This window comes from Tamandua tetradactyla, chromosome 14 (genome assembly GCF_023851605.1).
Source record: "Tamandua tetradactyla isolate mTamTet1 chromosome 14, mTamTet1.pri, whole genome shotgun sequence".
NCBI lineage: Eukaryota > Metazoa > Chordata > Mammalia > Pilosa > Myrmecophagidae > Tamandua > Tamandua tetradactyla.
The window spans coordinates 5,827,140-5,848,243 of record NC_135340.1 but is presented as its reverse complement, the minus strand read 5'-3'; the positions used below and the strand labels follow the sequence as shown (position 1 = coordinate 5,848,243).

At 37.0% G+C, this 21,104-nt stretch overlaps 1 protein-coding gene across 1 annotated transcript in view; it reads right to left on the bottom strand.

The window, feature by feature from the left end:
* MDGA2 (MAM domain containing glycosylphosphatidylinositol anchor 2) overlaps positions 1 to 21,104 on the bottom strand; it is a 932,919-nt gene that overhangs the window by 119,295 nt on the left and 792,520 nt on the right. Inside the window, exon 9 of the mRNA XM_077126843.1 lies at positions 10,354 to 10,623. Coding sequence (XP_076982958.1) covers positions 10,354 to 10,623 — 270 coding nt within the window. The remainder of the gene's footprint in view (positions 1 to 10,353; positions 10,624 to 21,104) is intronic.

The following is a 21,104-nucleotide window of genomic DNA, read 5'->3' as shown; positions in this document are numbered from 1 at the left end:
CTTATAGACCACATTAACTTCTTGGCAAGGGCTGTCCCTGCATATGTACATGGTCTATGGCTGAATATCATTTAGGCAGGGAGCAAGAGGTATTCAAGTGAGTTGGAGAGAAGCCCAGAAGGTACACTGTTTATCTTCTAGGAACATTTATTTTCTCCAAAACATATAACTTGAGTTAATAAAGTGGATTTAGATGGGAATAAAGAACATAGTTATTGAAAACTGCACCACTGTTGACTCTCTAGCAATAATTAAAAGGTTCATAAATATGACTCCCGGGACAAGAAAAAGATTAGAGTGCAAATAGCTGTTCTTATCACACTGCTAAGAAGCACTGGTGTTTTCCTGGAGTTAGATACTACAGCTTCCCTTAGCTGTCCTGTCCTTAAACATAGGCAAGATTCCTCAGAAAGATGGGAGAAGGGGATTTCTTATGCTCATTTAGGTAATGTAGTATTATAAGACTCTGGTTACATTCTTTGTTCTAAATCTGAAAATAATTATTAAAAGACAACCTCTTTTGACTTTTGCAACTTACAATCCCATCACAAAATCTCCCTTGAGAAAAGAGGATGGACCAAGCAGTGGAAAGTTGTCTGCAAAATCTCTCTGCTGATCGCTTAAGTCTGGTTCTTGGCATGCTTTAGAGCAAGTTCTGCATTGTTGTCATCCCTTCCTTATCTCTTCAGGGGGATGGACAAAGGCCAGGTGCTTAATGGACACTTGGAGCGTTAGGAGATGCCTTTGATTCCACTGAACTAAAAAGTCCTTAGACTTTTTTTTTTTGCCACTCAATATCTATTGAAAAATTCCAAATGTATTAAGCACTAAATTCACCCTTTCAGAATAGAAATATGATACTCATATAAACATATATGTATTCTGATGTTCACGTTTCTTTGTTTTATTCCTCTCTGATGTCAGTGAATATTAGAAAGGATTTTTTTTTGTCTCAGCAGGAACTATCGGAGGGTTCAGACTATTTCTTATTCTTTACAAATGCAGGCTTCAAGATAATACGAAGAAGCTGTGAGAAATAGTTTTGGAATTTGGCAGTCTGGCTTGTTATGCTGCTGTCTCTTACTTTTCTTTATTCTGTCCAGCAGTGACAGTATCTGCTTATGAAATAGCAATCCTCCAAAACATGATTCATATCTTTCTACTTTAACTTGTACTAATGGCCTCTGTAACCAACAGAATAGGTTCTTCTGGAATCTTGATATAACAGTCACTGCCTCTAAAAGCAAGGGATATGAGTATATGAGAATCGATGATAGTGATTATCATGGGTAAGGTAAACACGTGGAAGAATAATTAGTTTCGTTTAGTAGCCCCCGCTAAAGGAAAGTATTTTGGAGGCTAGTGGGGAAGAAAAAGAGAAGAGGGGATTTTTGAGGAACAATCACTTCTAAAAACTAGCAGACTTTTGTTAAAGGGCCAGAAAGTAAATATGTTATGCTCGCAGGCTATTTGGTCTCTGCTACAACTACTCACTTAGGCTGTTGTAGCATGAAAACAGCCATAGATAATACACAAACAACCAGACAAGGTTGTGTTCTAATAAGCCCTTATTTACAAATCCAGTTGGATAGCACCCAGCTGTAATCTGATGATCATTGCTTTATGCACTGTTTTTCAGGGAAATTACAAGAAAAATGAAACAGTCTTTTATCTTTACTCACATATTTACTACATCTGGTGCTCTTCATGTCTTCTGATAGATGCAAATTTCCACTGGCAACATTTCCCTTCAGTAGAAAGGATATCCTGTCATATTTTGTGGTCTACTTCAGCAGGTGATCAATTCTCTAGCTTTCATTTTTCTGAGAATGTCTTCATATGACCATCATTTTTAAAGTATATGTTCACTGAATATAAAATTCTGAATTGGCTATATTTTTATTAATTTTAATACTTTAAAGATGTTGTTCCAATATTTTCTAACGAGAAAATAATCATTATTCATATTATCAGAATCTCACTTTTCTCTTGGCTGCTTTGAAAATTTTTTCTTTGAGTTTGATCTTGGGAAATTGGTTTATGGTGTGCTTAGGTATGGTTTACTTTGTGTTTTTCTCGTTGAACCATTATCTTCTGGAACCTGTGAGCTTAAGTTTTTCAGCAATTTGGAGAAAATTTTGGCCACTATTTCTTTTTTTTTCTTAACATGGGCAGGCACCGGGAATCGAACCTGGGTCCTCTGGCATGACAGGCAAGCATTCTTGCCTGCTGAGTCACTGTGGCCCGCCCTGGTCACTATTTCTTGAAATATATTTTTTATTCCATTTTCTCCTTGTCTTCTAAGACATCAAAATTACACTTATTTTAGATTATTTGATATTGTCCTACCAGTCTTTGTCCATTTTCTTTATTCTTCAGTCTTATTTTTTCCTTATGTCAGGTTAGATAAATTCTGTCAATTTGTCTTCACTTTCCCTGTTCCTTCTGCCTTTTCTAATACACTATTAAGCCCACCTTGGGAAATTTTCATTGTTGTACTATTACAGTTCTAGGATTTACATTAGGCTAGTTTTTCTAAGTTTTTTTTCTTCCTCTGCTGAGATTTTCTATCCATCTGCTAATAAGTACTACATATTCTCTTTTGATTCTCTGGACTTATTTTCCTTCCATACTTTCAAAATACTTACTATAGCTATTTTAAAGGTTTTTCCAATTCTAACCTCTGGGTTTCTCAGGATCAATTTTTAATAGACAATTGTTATTATTGATTATTGATAATTTCCCACTTTCTTTGCATGCCAGGTAATTTTTTATTGAATACTAAGCTTGTGAATAATACAGTTTAAACAACTGGATTATGCTTTCAAGAGTGTTCACTTTTTTTAGTAGGAAACTTAGTTACTTGCTGACCTTCCTGAACTTTTATATATTCGCATTTTGCGATTAACTAGGGCAGATCAATGGGATGCACAGGCTGGGTCCCAGGGTCCTCTCAGTTCGTGGATTCAATCACGTCCTGCCTCTCCGTGAACTTTAGCAGGGTTTGGTGTTAGCCTTTGTTTGAGGGTATTTACTCTCAGGAATAGTTCTCAATCCTAAGGATTAGTCAATGTGGTATCTCATAGGAATACCAGGGGCGCCCTTCTCTTGACCAGATGAAACTCTAACTCCCTCCAACACTGCGTGAACACTCCAGTCACCCTACTATCACTCTTCTGAGCTCAACCCTACAAAGCATAAAATAGTATCAAGTGGTCTCAGCTGTCCTTTACCAGCCCAGAAATACACGTCCTCCTCAGACTCGAGCTTGTGTGCTCACAATGGCAACTGCCACAAGGCATAGAGCTAGACAGGTAACAGGGTTCACCTCATGAGTTTCCCCTCTCACAAGGACTGCGGTCTTGTGCTATTTCCCTCTGTCTGAAAACATTCACCTCTTTTAATTTGTCTAATTTTATGGTCGTTTATAACAAAAAGGCTGATCCTAGTAGCGGTGACCAGAAAACTTTCACTATTTCAACAAAGCTAAATTACAACACTTAAAGGCTTTTACAAGTAGAAATCTTTAAAGATATGTGGTATACATCATGGTTAAGTCTTCAGTACTGCTTAAATTAGAAACCAAAGGAAATAAATTAAAAAGGAGCCAACAAATAGAACACATTAAAATCAGTTCAAAAAGTGGACAAACGGAGCCTGTCCATTTAAAAAAAAAACAGACAAAAGTTTTAGAACTCTAATTGAAGTAATGATTTTAATTTCATCTGGATGAAAATAGTCCTTTAGGTTTATTCATTCACTCCCTTTGTTCATCATTCAACAAGTATTCATTTATAGTGTATTATGTACCAATCTTATTTTCTGTTATTACTCCTACCTAATGCGCAATACATTATTCCATTTGTCTTCTTACTTCCATAACAGCTGTGTTCCTTTGATTTTGCAGATATTTTTCCTTGGGTGTTTTCTTCTCATGAGGCCTGCTAACTGCCTTGGCTGATGTTATCCATAAGAGGGGGAGGGGACAGCGGTCTAGACTCCTGCTCATCCAGGTGAAGAGAGATTCTGGTGACAGTACGAGCTTCGTCCTTCTCTATTTTCTCATCCCTTTGTACTTCAGGTGCTTTCTCCCTCCAGTGTTCCTAGTTTCCAATACCTCGGCTCCAGACACTGCTCTTATCCTAAGGTAGTCTGCCTTTTGGGATTTTTCTAGCTCAAGAAGGTGAGAAGGAGTGGGAAAGAAGATGGGACACTCAAGAGCCAGCCAGCCTATCTGCCTTCACTGCTGCAGTCTGCCCACTCCAGCCAGGTTTTGATTCTCTCTCAATTTAACCAACTGTCTCGGTATAGATGATCACTTCACTGTCTGATGGTAACATCAGGCAATGGCCATTGTATTAGCCAGCATTCTTCAGACAAATAGAACCTGCGTGATATCTATCTATCATCTACACCCCCCCCACACACACACACACATACTGAGAGAAAGAGAGAGAGATAGAGAAGGATTGTAGAGACTGGTTAACCCAACCTGAGGACTAGCGAGTACACATTTCTTAGGGCAAGCCACAGGTTGTAAACTTTGAGAAAGATGATTCTGAAATCTGGCATGTCCAGACTGTTGGGCAGACTGTAAGCTGGAAACTGATGAAGGCAAACTTGTATTGCCCAGGGGACGCTAGCTGGCTGAAGAAGAGGCAGAAATTCTCCTTTTTGACTTCAGAAATCCTCAGTTTTGTTTTTAGACTTCTAACTGATTGGATGAGGAGTCTTCTCTCATATCTGGGTCAATCTCCTTTGTTGATTATAGATAAAATCAGCCACAGACACGGTCAACTGACTATAGATGTTAATCCATCTACAAAATGTTTTCTGAGTAGCAATCAGGCCAGTGCTTGCTTGACCAAATGGCCATAACCTAGCCAAGCTGACACATGAAATTAGCCATCACACCCACCTAGCATAATATGGGAAGAAAAAATAACTCATCACTAATAAAAAGATCTCTCTCAGACTAGCTACAAAATCCTGTCACTGGTTTCTTTTGCTCTAGCCTAATTTTCTCGCAACAGTTCTGCTCTCCAACCAGAGTTCAATTTTGCATTGATTACTGACCACTTCCTGAGATTAGCCATCCTTCCTACTTTCCATCTTTTGGTGGCATTTCTAGTGTGGTGCTACCAAAGGAAAGAACAAAAAGGACTAGCTTGCCTTCATCTAAATCTGGAAATATCCCCATCTTACAGTTATATGATCATGCTGGTTGGCTTTTAAAACACTTTCACATTCATTAACTTATTTGAAACTCCTAAAATTTTGTGAGTCTTGGAATGCAAGTTTATTATCTCGCATTCCATAAATAAAAAGCTAAGTCTACAAAGAGCTACATGGCTTTTATGAAAACACTTTGTTAGATGCCGTTAATATCTTCAGGCATTGATGAATTATGTTTATGTAGAGTAATCAGGAAAAAAGAGAATAGCAAAAAGCAATACATTATGCAGAAGAGTATCATCTGGGCTATGCGAGTTCATGTTTATTCACCTTGCTATATTCTGATAATTGATTTCTGACATAGTATTTCACTTGTCACTGTGACAGGCCATCTCTTGTTTTATATCTGTCTCCTGCTTCTGGATGCATCTAGCTTTTTAACAATTACTTTTCCTGTTCCCAGACATAATCATACTGAATTCAATCATACTCACTGGGTCCAATGTTAATTACATTCTCTCCCTCTGTCTCAGTGCCAAAGTTACAGACATTGAAATTTAACTCTTTCAAAATAACTTTAATTTTCTGAAATTCATTTACTTGTCATCCTTACCAGGTCCTTTAGACTGTAAAGAAGCATTTACTCTTGAAGTCTTAAATCTTAGAAACTGAAGTGGTAATAAATTTTGTTCATGCCTGCATAGAAGCTGCAACATGCTCACTCTCTCTCCCTCTTCTCTCGGAGCCCACGGGCATGTTCATCAGAAGTCAGTGTATCAGATGAGAATGATGATTTTCTTAATTTGTCCACATTTCAAACTATCTATATATAGATACATAAATGAAATATATATATCTATATATATATTTATATATGATATATAAATAACTGAAATCTACTTGAAATTGAGCTCTTACATTGCAATGTTTTAGCTTTGATAAAACATAATAGGGTTTTTCACCATTTCTTTTTTTAAAAACATCTTTTTATTTTCAGATTTATTGCAGGTTCAGCAAAATGATTAAACTGTCATCCATGAGATTCAAGTAGAAAGGTCATCTAAAACTTTAAGAAAGAATACTTAGAAAGAAGGAATATGCATTTCCTTTTGGCTGAAACATGGAAGTATTGGCTGGCACTTAAGCAGTTACTAGAGCCATAAGATGTGTCATTTAATGAGAATGGTTTAGCAATAAGATGGAAAAGCCTCAATCCCTGAGGACTGTGGAGCAGAGCCATTGTATTTGTTACTGAAATATAAGTGACAGTTACTTGGAATATTGATGATACCTTTAGATAATAAATTTTTGAATCATAAAATATCATCCCAGCCTGCCACTCTCTATTCGTCTGAGAAGGAAAGGTCTATATATCCCTAGTAAAGGAATACATGAAGGGCTGATATTCCAGAGAAAAGCAGCCTGTTAACAAAGATACAACATCCTAAAAATGTGTAATTATTTGGTAGAAGGTAGCAGCCTAATCTGATTGGTGATTGGAGTAACTGGTAGGATTGAGTGAGAGATAAATCTATATTTTTTCTTTGGGATATTAATAAACAGTTTGAAAAACCATGATGATGAGTTTGAATTTGATCGAAGAGACTGTCAAGAGTAAGAAAAGTTTCTAAGAGTAAGATCATCTTCTAGGAAAATAAAGACAAGCTGTATAGAAATTGGATTGAAAGGAGCCATTACAATATCCCAGCTTTTTACAAAGGTGAAAACTGAGTCATTTTGAACCTGTAAAAAATGATACTTATATTCCAGCTGAATTTTCTGCTACAGTAGCATAAAAGTATTTATTAAAATGCAAATATTTAGAATATTGATATATAAGCACATCCAGGTAAACACTTGTAACTGCACATTTACAAATGGATTGGCTTTAATGAATCAATATGTTTCATTTTTTTAAAAACTTTCAAAAATTGAAAATCATAATAAATGGTGCCTGAACTCCTACCATAGTCACAAAGTTTACTTAAACTACTGAAAAACAAGTGTTATAACCTCACCATAAAGATGTGCAAAATAAAGGCATTACGTATAATGTACTATTTTAATTAGTAATCTCTAACATGGATTGTGCACTCAACAAACTAGGCTGGCACTGTTACCAAAATGCCTTTCCTTACTCTTTTCTCACATGCTCTCTGACCTCTCAATAAACACAACCCCACTGTCCCACCCCCCTACTCCCACGTATATCATACACAAGTGATATAAAGGCAGAAAACAGGTCTGAGATTTTACAATTTAGTTCCTGGGAACTAAAATAAATACAGTATAGAAATGAGGCTGCCATTGTCTTTAGTTCAATTCTGTATATTTCGATATGCAGTTAGAGCAAGTCCACTTTCAGGAGACCACAAAACATTCATGGCAAGTGGAACAGTGATCTTATATTAAGTAAAATGATTTTTTTTAACTTTTAAAAAATATTCTAAATTAATTTAGACTTTAGGAATTAAACAGAATTCTCTTCAAAGGCACATTTTGTGGGTAAAGAATATACACATAAAATTATATGCCTCTTTGCATATATTCTACTCCTTAGCTCTCTTCTATACAGCTTCAAAGGGAATTGAATTCTGTGGGAAATTCCTAAGGAAACATATTCCAACATGTTTTAGTTGCCAAGTTTCTTCCAGACATCTGATTCTACGGACTCACAGTTTTTTATATATCTCCTTAGATTAAACGGTATATGGAATTCAATCATTTATTTTCTCTTTTTCAAAACCATTTTAGATTGCATGTGGCATTCTGGGAACAATAATGCTGACCTGAAGGTTGAAAAGTGCAAATTGGGGACAAATTGATGCATAGTGCTATTTCCTTTCCCTCTATCAGACCAGTCATAACAGGTTTATTCCCTTCTGCAGCTACAGAAATCTACCTGCACCCCACAGTTCTGGGAAAGTAGAATGGAGCTTAGTGTTTCCTCTGATCTCAGCTTGTCTTCTTAGTTCAGAAAATAGGCTTTGGATCGCATAAATAGAGAGCAAATGAAAGCTGCAGAGACAGCATGATATAAATTAGCCTGAAGTTAGAAAACACGTGGCCAAAGAAAATTAGAAAGTCCATAAGGTCAAAAGGTTGAAGAAAGGGATATTACTACATTCCTTGGTTAAGTTTATGAAGAATTCTCATTTTAGGGGGGCTAGTAAATAAAAGTAAGGTGTATCATCCGCACCAATATGTGGACGATGATTGCCTTTGGAAGATCAATCAACAGGGAATAAAGGTGAATTATGTTATTTAAATTATCCCATGGAGTAATAGACTAGGTTGTCTTGCAAATATTCACAAACTACTAAAAAAAAAAAAATAGCAGTTAGATCATCATGGAAGTAGTACTGTTCTAGGGTCTCCCAGTTTTGTGTAAGAGTTTATTTTATCAAAGTAGCTAAGAATCAAAGTAGAAAAGCTGAATCTTAGTAGAAGGGACTGTGAAACCAAGAGGTGGGAGCACCAGCAGAGAAGATAATCTGTAACTGAGAAATCAGGATTTAAGGGATGATTTTAATATAAATATTCCTTTTTGCTTTCTTGTATATTGGAGTAGACTAGGGAAATACCTGAAATCTCTAAATTGTAATGCAGCTGCCTTGATCTCTGACAATGGTTGTAGAGCCATTACCTCGTGCCCCTGTGAATGTAAAACCCTGTGAGTAGGCTTCACCTGTGCCTAGTTACCCAGTTTTTCATCTTTAGTCTTGTGACCACTGAAGGCAGCCCCTGATGTTTGTTAATGAAGGGTCTTGGGTCCACCCGGAGCTAGCTCACCCCAAGTCCCAAATTACCGTGATAACCGAGACTGGCTCTAACCGACGTGGGCCCACCTGACATGCGTAGTAGCTCAGACCATAACCTAAAAGTCACCTGTACCTCATTTCGCCATTTTCTCTCATAGGTCCTAAGGATGTCATCAATCTGCGTATCCTCAATATTCACCTCTAATTACATCATCTGGGGCCACTGTGCTGATTTCCTAAGCCGTGCCCACCTTTTCTCTAATAAAACTAGCTGAATTACTGCAGCTCGGGGAGACAGGTTTTGGGCCGACAGGCCATCTGCTCTCCCACTATGTGCCGAGTAATCAACTCTTCGTCTCTTTGAAACCCTGGGGTCTCAGGAATTGGTTATTGAGCATGTCGGACAGAAGAATCCACTGTCTCTGTCTGGTAACACATCTTCATATACTTTCATTGGTCAACTGTATTTCATATTTTATCAACCTAACATTTCAGGAAGCAAAAGTCTTAAGACAGTTCATATCTAGAGAGTTCTTATAAGTAAGAACTTATTACTAAGAATTTAAATTACTAATGAACAAGTTTTAATTGTCTGAAAGATTTTAATATATTTTTTATGGTTATTTTCCAGATGACATATAATATCCAGATTCTTCATTTACTAACAAAAGCACTTCAATTATTACAACTAATTTTACCTCAGACAAAATATCAGTGAAAAGGAGAATTTCTTAAATATAGCCCTAAACCGTATCTCAAAAATAACACAGATTTCCTTCAGCATATAGATTATGAAAATAATTTAAATAAGTACTTAAGACTTAAAGAAGAAACACTTAAAGGATAATGATGACAAATATTTATACCTCTCCCCTGATTTATTACATACAAGATATGACATCCTTATTGCTTTTCTTTTTAATATTTGTGAATCTACAATATTCCCAGGTCCATTAAAAATGAATGAAAAAGTAAGAAAGGGACAAAAAAAAAAAGAGAGAGAGAGAACCCTATTTCTGCTATTAAGAAAACCATAGCCAACAATCTAATCTGTTCACATAGGGTTTTTGATTTGGAGAAGGCAAAAGAAAAAAAAAACATATATTATTTGCAATGATCTAAATAAAGTTAGTTACCATCAGAATTTAACTTATTACTGAAACACTCAAAATAATCTTCATGAACCAGCTCCTTTGAATGAAACTTCTGTCTAGTTTTATAGGCACCCACCATCTTAACGACTCAAATAGACTTGCCTTAAAATAAACGAGAAGGTCAAACTGGAGCAATCAAGTGGCTCATGTACTGTGCTCCACAGATTTGCAAAATGTTTTCATACTTAGAATGACATAGCCTAAGAAATTCCTTGGTCTAAAATCATACAAATAAAAAGAAAGCAAAATACTTGGAATCCTACCTGTAACAAGAAAGCTGCACCTCCCAGCTCCAGCTTCATTTATGATGCTACAATTATAAACCCCATAGTTTTCATTCGAAAGACTCTTCACCGGATACTCTGTGTATTCCTGAGAGTCAAACTGACCGGTCCGTAATAATTTATTTCCCAAGCGCCACTCATAGGTGAGCACTCGGATCGGATAGGCTCTCAGGACCCGGCAGCTCATAGTCACACTTCGCTCCTGCCCTTGCCGGATTTCCAGGAACGCAGGTTCCACAGCAGGGGGGTCTGCAGAAAAGAGACGTGAAAACAGATCAAGGATGGGCTGGACCATGAGCCGAACGCTACTGCCTCTGAGAAGCTATTTTTCAGTGGCACTAAAGGAGTTTAAGGGGTGGATGGAGGAGAACGATTAAGGCTCAGGAATTTCAGCTTTGTTTGGGCAGTGCAATTCCCTGAGTGTGCACTGGAGCAAACTGGAGAAGCTTCACTGCCTTAAAAAAACATTTGCAGGTGAAACGAGCAGAATTTATTTTTGGTTTTCAAAATACTTCCTATAAAAATTTTCATGACTTCTTGGTTCATTGTCAGCAAGCAAATGATATGCTGGATACAAAATGCAGGGGAACGTTGGAGATCTTCAAATTGGTGGGAAAATTGGAAGCAGACAATGCAATCGACTCAAACTGATGAATTCTAATTATTCCAATGTAAGGTTCAGCCCTTGAGCTCCAGGCTACCCGTTACTTAATAAAATAGTAATAACGTTGCAGTAAACATCCCTTACTTAATAAAATTGAACTTATTTAAATTTATTTTCTAAATTATTTGGTCTGATCCTATTTTGCTGCAAATCATAATAGTCGCACGTAAACCTTAGGCAAACTGCGCATTATACAATGGTGGAGGTGTCCCTTTAACTGTCAAGACTACCTGTTTTCACACAGTTAAAACTTGGTACATTAGGCACCTAGCCTTATTTGTTTCTGATGGGGATAATTCTAAAAAAAGCATGACATACTTCTTTCTAGAGTACACAAAATATAATATTTTTCTTAGTGACTCCTGAGCATCATATAAAATAATGAATATTTCCGAAATGCCAACCTGGGCAGTAAGGATGTGATTCCTTTGCTCATGGTCGCTGTGTGTGCCACAAGGCTGCACTGCACAACGGGACGCCAATCCTCACTAAGTATGCACAGCACCCTCTCAAATTGTGCTGTATAAAACCTGCCCAAGTCTACCCAGGGGACCTTCCTGCAAGATTCTGCCATGCTTTAGAACCACCACACAAAATGGGTCTCCTCCGATGTTCTTTACAAATTATTCAGGTTGCTTTGTATAATATTGAGCTCCTTTGCGAAACCGTTGACTGACCCTCTTTGCTTCCAAAAAAAACTTTCAAACTGCCCTGCTATTTCTAATTTTATTCATTTATTCATTTTGTTTGTTTGTTTTGAGCACTTCTTCAAAAAACACGAAGAATAATTTTTAAAAAGCACAAGAAAAACATTCCACCTGCATGTAGCTTGTGGTCTAACATAACAGGAAACCTTTAAACCATTCATTTGCATAACTGAAGCATGAAAACCATTCCTAGGGTGCCAAGTAAAGAAATGAATAACAGTCAGGATTGAGCAGGCAGGGCATCTCAAAGAAGGTGATAACCGAGCAGTATCTTCTAGGAGATACAGGAAATCAGGAGGGTAAGCAGTAAAACACGTCATTCTAGGGAGAAACATTAGTGTATGCAATGGCCAGGAGAAGCTAGAGAGAAGGGGATGTTCACAGAAATACAAATTGGCTAGCATAACCGTTACACAAAGGAAACATGAAGGATTGGAAGGAAATGAAGACGGAAAGAACCCTGGCATGTCGTATTATGGAGTTTGGAATTTATGCTGCTCATATAGAAAGCATTTAAAAATTTTTAAATAAAAGAATTTTACATGACCAGTCTGTCTTCTAGACAGAATAACATAAAACAGAGCAGGCAGGAACCGGTTGCAGAGAAAACTGCAGCATCATTGATGAAGGCCTGAGCTGAGACATTTTCTGTGGGACCACAAATGATGCCTTAGTCAGTGGAGTGAATAATGGTGTCAGGGGAGGGAGAGAAGAAAGAGGGGCTGTTTGGTGTGCGGTAGACATATGGAATTTGTCCACATGTAGTCACACAATAAGAATAGCGAGTAGACAAGTGCTTCTTCATTTTTTAATGAAGTGATTATCTTATTGCTGTTTTTTTTTTTTTTTTTTTTGCTTACTTGACCCGTGATAAAAAAAATCGTCTGATATTTATTGATACTTTACAGCCTACTGGTATCAATTGCTGCCCTATATGTGCTTTGGAAGAGGGTACAGTCTGCGGATTGGGATGCGATGGGGGTCTCTTGGTTCAACTGGGCTGTCCAAATCATCTATATTTTTGCAGATTTTTTGCCTACTTATTCTACTTGGATTAACCTGGAGAAGTGTTTTAAATATTCTAACTTGGTGGTATTTTTATTGAAACAAAACTTATATTTCTGTTTCCTTTTTATTTTATATACTTAGAGGTATACATACATACCTTTTGAATACATACAAATTTAAAATTGTTATGTCACGGGTTACCTTTATTGCTATGAAATAATCTTCTTTATCCTTATTATTTGTTGATTTTGCCTGATGTGAATTAATAAGTTAATGTAACATAATATAATATGATCAATAATTAATTCATATAACATGCTAATATTTGTCCTATCATTTTTCTGATGTTTTCTGTTTTCTTATGTTTTATATGCTTCTCTTTTACATAGCATGTGGCTATATTCTAGCTTTGATTTGCTTCTGGAAATCTTTTAATTTTACCCAGAATGCTTACTACCTTATTCATTCAAATATATTGTAACTAGTGATATATTTGGATCCAAATGTACTTACTTATTTTGTGCTTTCCATTTATTTGTGTTCTTCCTTTAGACTGATGGATAATTTCATTATTATTAACTCTTTTCCTACTAGCAGCTGGGAAACTACTCTGTTTCTGTTCTTTAATTGATCATTCTAAAGCTTGCAAAATGCATACTTAGGTTATAAAAAAATGAATATCAATATCTTTATCATCCTCCTGACAAAACAGAAACTGTAGGACACTTGCTCCTTTTACCCCCATTCTGACATATTTTACTATTCATGAATTATCATTCTTTCTCTTCTTTTTTTTCAAACGTGTTGGGCATTATTACTGTTTTATAACTGCACTATTCTTTTTAGACTTACCCAGATTGTACGAGTTTATTTCCCTTTCATTCTTTATTTCATTATAGACCATCCAACTGGGATCACTTTCCCTTTGTCTAAAGTATTTGGTTTAGAATTATTTTCAGTGAACTCTCCAAATTTGGTTTGCTAAGAATATGCTTTTTTGTTTTGATTTGTTTTTTGTTTGGGCAGGCACCAGGAATTGAACTCGGGTCTCTGGCCCGCCCTAAGAATACGTTTTTAACCTCATTCTTAAAAGTTATTTTCCTTGGACATAGGATTATGGGTTGGAAGTTCATTCGCTGTCTCAAGGCTGCTATCATTGCTGCAGAGAGGGCAGCTATAAGTCTCACATTTTGAAGTGAGTGTCTTATTTTCCTCCAGCTACTTTTAAAAGCTCTTTGTCTTTGACTTTCTAGAGCTTCAATATAATGTCTGTAGATCTGAATTTCCCTTTACCAATTTGCTTAATATTTGTTGGGTTTCTTGAATCTGTTGATGTATGAGCAGTGTCTTTCATCTGGGGAACTTTTGGCAAATTCTTAGCAATTAGGTCTTAAATAACAACTCTGTTCATTTCTCTATATCCATACTTCATAAACTGTCTTATTCTCTCTTCCATGTCTTTATGCCTCTTTTACAATTTTTTCATTTTTTACATTTTCTGTGCTTCTTAAAGAATAAATTCTTGTAAGCTAATTCAGTTCATTAATTCTTTCTTTAACTGCTTAATCTGCTAAATTGACCCACGGAGTTTTGAATTTCCCTTTATAAATGCATAGTTCTTTTGTAAACCTTCCATATCACTTCTTCATGCTTTCCCATTACTTGTTGATGTAGTCAAGTATGACTTTCATTTCTTTAAACAAAGTATTCAGTTGATACTGTCTGATAATTCCAGTTGAAATTTTGAGGGTATTTTTCTGATTTTCTCTCTGGGTATTTTGTCTCTGTATGTTCTTGGTTAACTTTGTGTGGGGCTCACTGCTCTTGAGAAAAATATTTATGAGAATACTTTGATGCCTAAGATCATGGTGCTTTCCTCTGAGAGGATTTGTGTTGACAGGCAACTCGGGGAAACAGCATTAAGATCACATTAATATAAATTCATGGCTTCAGGGTTTGGGCATTTTTTTTTTTTCAATCGTCTAGGTGATATAAATTTCAGTTGAAAATCCACATAAAGCCAGCCATGATTAAAACTTTAAAGCATGGTTTATTATATCACCCCCACTCTATTTAGATCAAAAGAAAGATTCTTTGTACTCTCCAGGGAATGGAAACATGTAGACTGGGTTTACTCTGATTGACCCTTAGACTGCAAGTTTAGACCTTTGGTCCCAGCTTCTTGTGAGAGAGTTTGCCAGTACATCTTTGGGTTTGGAGTCCTCTATCCTTTCCCTTGGGAGGACATCAATACCGAAGCTCAAATTTGTCCTTGTGAACAATGCTCTCAGGGCAAAAGTAGTCTCATTTCACTGGTTTCATACAGATTCTGCATCCTTTTTTTTCCTCAACATTTTAATGCATTGAGTAAGATGTAATTAACATTTTCCCAGCATTTTAAGCAGTTTCCATTGCAAGGGTTTTATGAATACTTTGTTTATCATATGCCCAGAAACAGAGGTCTCTAATAGCCATGGCTCTATGGACCTAGAGCACAGGACAGAGGGCTGGCTGCAGAATATAGTTCTGTTGAGACAGCTAAGTGAGTATAAATTAGTAAAAAATAAAATGTGAAATTTGGATTTACTCTTGAATATAATCACTTATAGGGCTGGATAAAAATAGACATTCTTTAAGGAGAATCAATGTAAATATGGAAAGCTAGAGAGACGTATTAAAAAATTAAAAGTGTTGCATATTCCAAAGAACATGAAGTGCTCAAAAGTGTCAAATGCCAATAAGATGTTAAGTTCAGTTAAGACTATTGAACACCACAAGTACATGGAACCTTGAATAGGGCATGAGACTTTGCAGGCTTGTCCAGACTGACGCCCTGATAAGTCCCAGAGTGATTTGGAAAAAAAAAAAAAACAGACTAAAAACATCATTGTTTTTGACAAAAATGGGTAGTTATAAAGTAGAGATCAGGAATAACAACTAATTTTTTTGAGAATGTTATGATTGGGAAAAAGTTATTTCCATTGGTTCTACTTCTGAACTATATCAGGAGGAGCTTACATATTTCCTTTCATCTTTGCTGCTACTGCCTTAACCTCGCACATGGACTACTCCGAATGCCTTGCAGTAGTGTAGTGTTCTGTGCTCCTTCTTTGACCGTATCCTGTTCCTCTAGAAAGAGCCAGAATATTTATATAAAAGAGAAAGCAGTTCCTCGTACTTCCCTGCTATACGGGGAAGATTGGCTGACTCTACCCTGTTTTGTTGGCCAAGCCTATAAAGTCCTGCACATTTTGGTGCTGGCCATGGGCCCAACCCTTTCCATTTTGACCACAATATTCCAGATACATGGGGTTGCTTCCTGGTCCTATTTTACATTTCTTTTTTGTCCTGTACTCTGGACCTTTGACTTGGCTCTTTCTTCCTGATATATTCCCCCCTTTGCTTTTCCCATGTCCTGCTCTTTCCACCTTTCCGAATTTACCTCTTTAGAAAGTTTTTCCTTGACTACCAAAAGTTAATTTTTAGTCATCATACTTACTGACTACATAACATCATCACTTGTACTTTTTAAACTGAAAATAGCTAATATTCTTTATTTGTTGCCTTATCTTATGAGTCCATCACAGTACATTGCAATTGTTGGCCCCATACCATTACTGATTAAAAATGAATGCATGAATGAATGAATGACATAAAGGAATAAAGAAGTCCATAATATATTTGACATTCCTCACATTAGAACCAGGGGTCTAATCCTCCCATCAAGACCTGAGTTCTGTGTCACATTTGTTAAACCTGGATGGGCTCAGTCAGTACTCTGACCAAAAGAATGTAAGAATATAGCAGAAATGATGCTGTGCCAATTTCTGGGCTCAACCTTACCAAGCTGGCAGTTTCACATCCCTCCTCTTGGAATACCTACTTTGAGAGCCCTGAACCACAGCTTAACAACTACCCACCTGGAGAGACCATGTGAAAAGCCCTGGGACATTGAGAATAGGGCACAGATAAGCACAGCCTTCCTGCTGCCCCCACCAAGATGCCAGGTGTTGGTAGCTCTCCTGAAGGCTCCAGAGCAGACTAGACTGGACTAGACCAGAACATATCAGCAATCCACTTAATTCCACCAAGTGATCCAGACTGATGGTCCCAGTCAAGAGAATTGTTCAGACAAGGTCATTAGATACAATAAAATGTGGTGAGGTGGGGCAGGATAACAGTGTAGAAAGGTGTGAGATTTAGTTCATCCTCTAGGAAAGCTAGTGAATATCAGAAACTGTCTGGAAAAACTGATTTGGGGACTTCCATGACCAGACACACATCCTGCACCCGTCTGGAATGGCTGGGAGGACTTAAGTCACAGTGCAGTCTCCCAATCTGCAGATGCTGGCACCCCTCCCCTACCAGCACAGGAGGCTATTTGGCGACACTTCCCGTGGGACAAAGAAGTAGTCTCCATTGGAAGAAAGGGAAGATAGTGCAACCAAGTTTGGGCTGCAGAACTAATTAACAAATTTGACTGCTGAATACAAGCTCCTGGCACAGATAAACCTGGAACAAGCATGAAAGGAAGCTGAAGTTTCTCCTTGGTAGAGAAAAGGCTGCACTGGTGAAAAAAACAAAACAAAGAAACAGAGTTTTTGGAAATGGCTGAGATCAGAATACTGGGAAAGGGCAATGGTCCATGAAAAGGGGCACATAGATCGGTGGGCACCAGCTCTAGGTCTTGACTGGCAAACCCAGGGTGCTGGGATCTGACTCTGAAAAGGATTTCTTTTTTCTACCTCCCTCCCTCCTTCCCTTCCTTCCTTTCTCTCACTCTCCCTCACTCTCTCTTTCTCTCTATCTCTGTCTGTGTGTCTTTCTTTTTTCACTTTCTAGCAGCCCATTAAATGAAGCTGCAGGCATTCTCATGTTTCAGCACTTCCCGACACAAAGGGAAAGTTAAGATATGTCAGAGACAAAGTAACTAGACAGGTGAAGTAGATAATTCCCTAAAGGGCATATCTTTTCCAAGAAAAGGGTAGGGAGGGCAGTATGTCCAATGCAAGTGGTAGCTCTCATTTAGAGAATTCAGATCCCAGAGACTGGAAAACAGTAACAGTTCAGGCCTGCCTGCTGCCTCAGCCTCCGTATTAACTATGGCCCTGGCAGAGACAGAGTCTGCTAAGAATTAAAGGCACTGCATCACTTTACACCAGTGGGAAGGTGCAGGCTGAGAAGCTCCACATGCTGGGCAGAGTAGGAAAAACAGAGACTCAAGAGATGTCACAGGAAAGACTGGCAGCATGCTGGGTCCTATCTTCAGGGAACTTGATACTGAATACACCGTATAACCGAGTCTTGGGCTTGTCTTGTTTGGAAAAATCTGACTGGCATTGATCTTATCCAGCACAGCAAGAATCAGAAAAACAAGAGGTGAAAAATCTGATCAATTGAACAGCAGCTAAGTTAGAGATATAGAATAAGTTGAACTGAATGTCAAAAAACAGATAGAGAACAAAGCCAACAAAAAGCAAACCCTAGGTTAAAAAGAGAAACTGGCCTTCAGAATAAACTACTCAAGGAAATCAGATGCCAAGACATGAATAAAAAAATCATGAGTCACACTAGGCAGAATAAAGATGTGGCCCTGTAAAAGGAATAAACTAACACTTCATATGAGATATTGGAGTTGACACAACTAAGTAAGACATTCAAACAAATCTTCTAAATCAAATTAAAAAATCAAATAAATGAGGTGAAGGAAAACATGGCAAGAGAGAAGAAGGATATAAAGAAGGCACTATGTGACCATACAGAACAACCCAAAACTTGAAAAAACAATATGATAGAACATATGGGAATGAAGGCACAATAGAAGAGATGAAAAACACTACTACTGTATTTCATACAATAGTAGATTTCAGGAGGTAGAAGAAAGGATTAATAAACTAGAGTATAGGACATCTGAAATCCTATGTGCAAAAGAATGAATAGGGTAAAGAATGGAAAATATGAGCAAGGTCACAGGGAATTGAATGACAATATGAAACACATAAATTTATGTGCTATGGATGTCCTGGAAGGAAAAGAGAAGGAAAAAGGGGCAGAAAGAATAATGGAGGAAATAATAACTGAAAATTTCCCAACTCTTATAAAAGACATAAAATTATAGATCCAAGTATACTTCAAACAGAATAGATGTGAATAAATCTACTCTATGACACTAACTAATCAGACTGTCAAATGTCAAACACAAAGAAACATCTGAGAGCAGCAAGAGAAAAGTGATCCATCACATAGAATGGAAGTTTGATAAGACTATGTGTGGATTTGTCAGCCGAAACTATGGAAGTGAGAAGCCAGTGGTATGATATATTTAAGATACTGAGAGAGAAAGACTGCTAACTTCTTAGTCCAGGGTGGTGCAATGGTGATGCAGTGACAGAATTCTTGCCTGCCATTCTGGAGACCCAAGTTCAATTCCCGGAGCCTCCTCATGTATAAAAGCAAAAGTAAAAATAGAAAAAAATAAAGTAAAAAGAATACTATGTCCAGCAAATTGAAGGAGAGTTTAAAATATTTTTAGACAAACAGATACTGGGAGAGTTTGTGAATAAGGAACCTGCTCTAAAGAGAGCACTAGAGACAGACAGGAAAAGACAGGAGAGAGAGGTTTGGAGAACAGCATAGAAATTAAGACTATCAGTAAGTATAAAAAGAGAGAGAGAAAAATAAGATATGACATACAGAATCCAAAAGACAAAATGGCAGAAGAAAACATTGCCTTTACAGTGCTAACATTAAATACTAATGGAATAAACTCCACAATCCAAAGACATAGACTGTCAGAATAGATTAAAATACAGAAACCATCTATATGCTATGTACAAGAGACTCACTTTATATTCAAGGACAAAAATAGACTGAAAGTGAAAAGCTATAAAAATATATGTCGCAGAAATAACAACCAGAAAAGAGCAGGGGCAGCTATATTAATATCAGACAAATTAGACTTTGAATGTAAAACAATTAAAAGAGAGAAAGAAGGATATTATGTATTAATAAAAGGGACAATTCATCAAGAATATATAACAAGCATAAATATTTATGCAGTAAGTCAGAGTGCCCCAAAATACACACTGACAACACTGAAGGGAGAAGAAGGTATTTCAACAATAATAGTTGGAGACTTGAATACACCACTTACGTCAATGGACAGAACATCTAAACAGAAGAACAATAAGGAAATATGGAGAGTTTGAACAGCATGATAGATGAGCTAGATTAACAGATGTTTACAGAACATTTTACCTTACAACAGAAGGATACACATTTTTCACAAGGGCTCATGGATCATTATTCAGAATGGACCACGTGTTTGGTCACAAAGCAAGTCTCAATAAGTTTAAAAGATTAAAATTATACAAAACACTTTCTCAGATCATAATGGAATGAAGTTGGAAATAAAAAACAGGTAGAAAGTGGGAACATTCATGAATATGAGAAGGCAAAACAACACCCTCTTATACAGCCTGTGGATCAATGAAGAAAGTACAAGACAAATCAGTAACTATCACTTGGGAAATGAAAATGAAAACACAATGTATCAAAACTTATGGGATTCAGCAAAGGCAGCTCTGAGAGGGGAAACATATTGCACTAATGCATATATTTAAAAAGAAGAAAGAGCAGGGTGGTGTGGTGGCAGCTTAGCAGCAGAATTCTTGCCTGCCATACCAGATACCTGGTTTCAGTTCCCTGTGCCTGCCAATGTTTAAAAAAAAAAAAAAAGAAGAAGAAGAAGAAGAGCAAAAGCTGATGAATTAACTGTTGATCTGAATGAATTAGAGAAAGAAGAGCAAGCTATCATCAAAGCCAACAGAAGGAAAGAAATAACAAAGAATAGAGCAGAATTAAATGAAATTGAGAACATGAGCACAATAGAGAGGCTCAACAAAACCAGAAGTTGGTTCCTTGAGAAAACCAATAAAACTGATGGACCCTTAGCTAGTAGTACAAAAGAAAAAGAGAGAGAGGATGCAAATAAATAAAATCAGAAATGGGAGAGGGGACATAACCTCTGACCCCACAGAAATAAAGGAGATAATGAATGGATACTCTGAGCAACTATAATGCTAAAAAACAGACATTGTAGAAGAAATGGACTTCCTAGAAAAGCATGAGCAATCAACATTGATTGGAGAAGAAATAGACAACTCGAAGAAACCAAATAGAAGTAAAGTGATCAAATTAGTCATCAAAAACTCCTAAAAAGGAAAAATACAGAACCAGATGGCTTTACATGTGAATTATTCCAATCATTCAAGAAATAATTAGTGCCAATCCTGCTCAAAATCTTCAAAAAATTAAAGAGGATGGAAAGCTACCTAACTCATTCTGTGGCG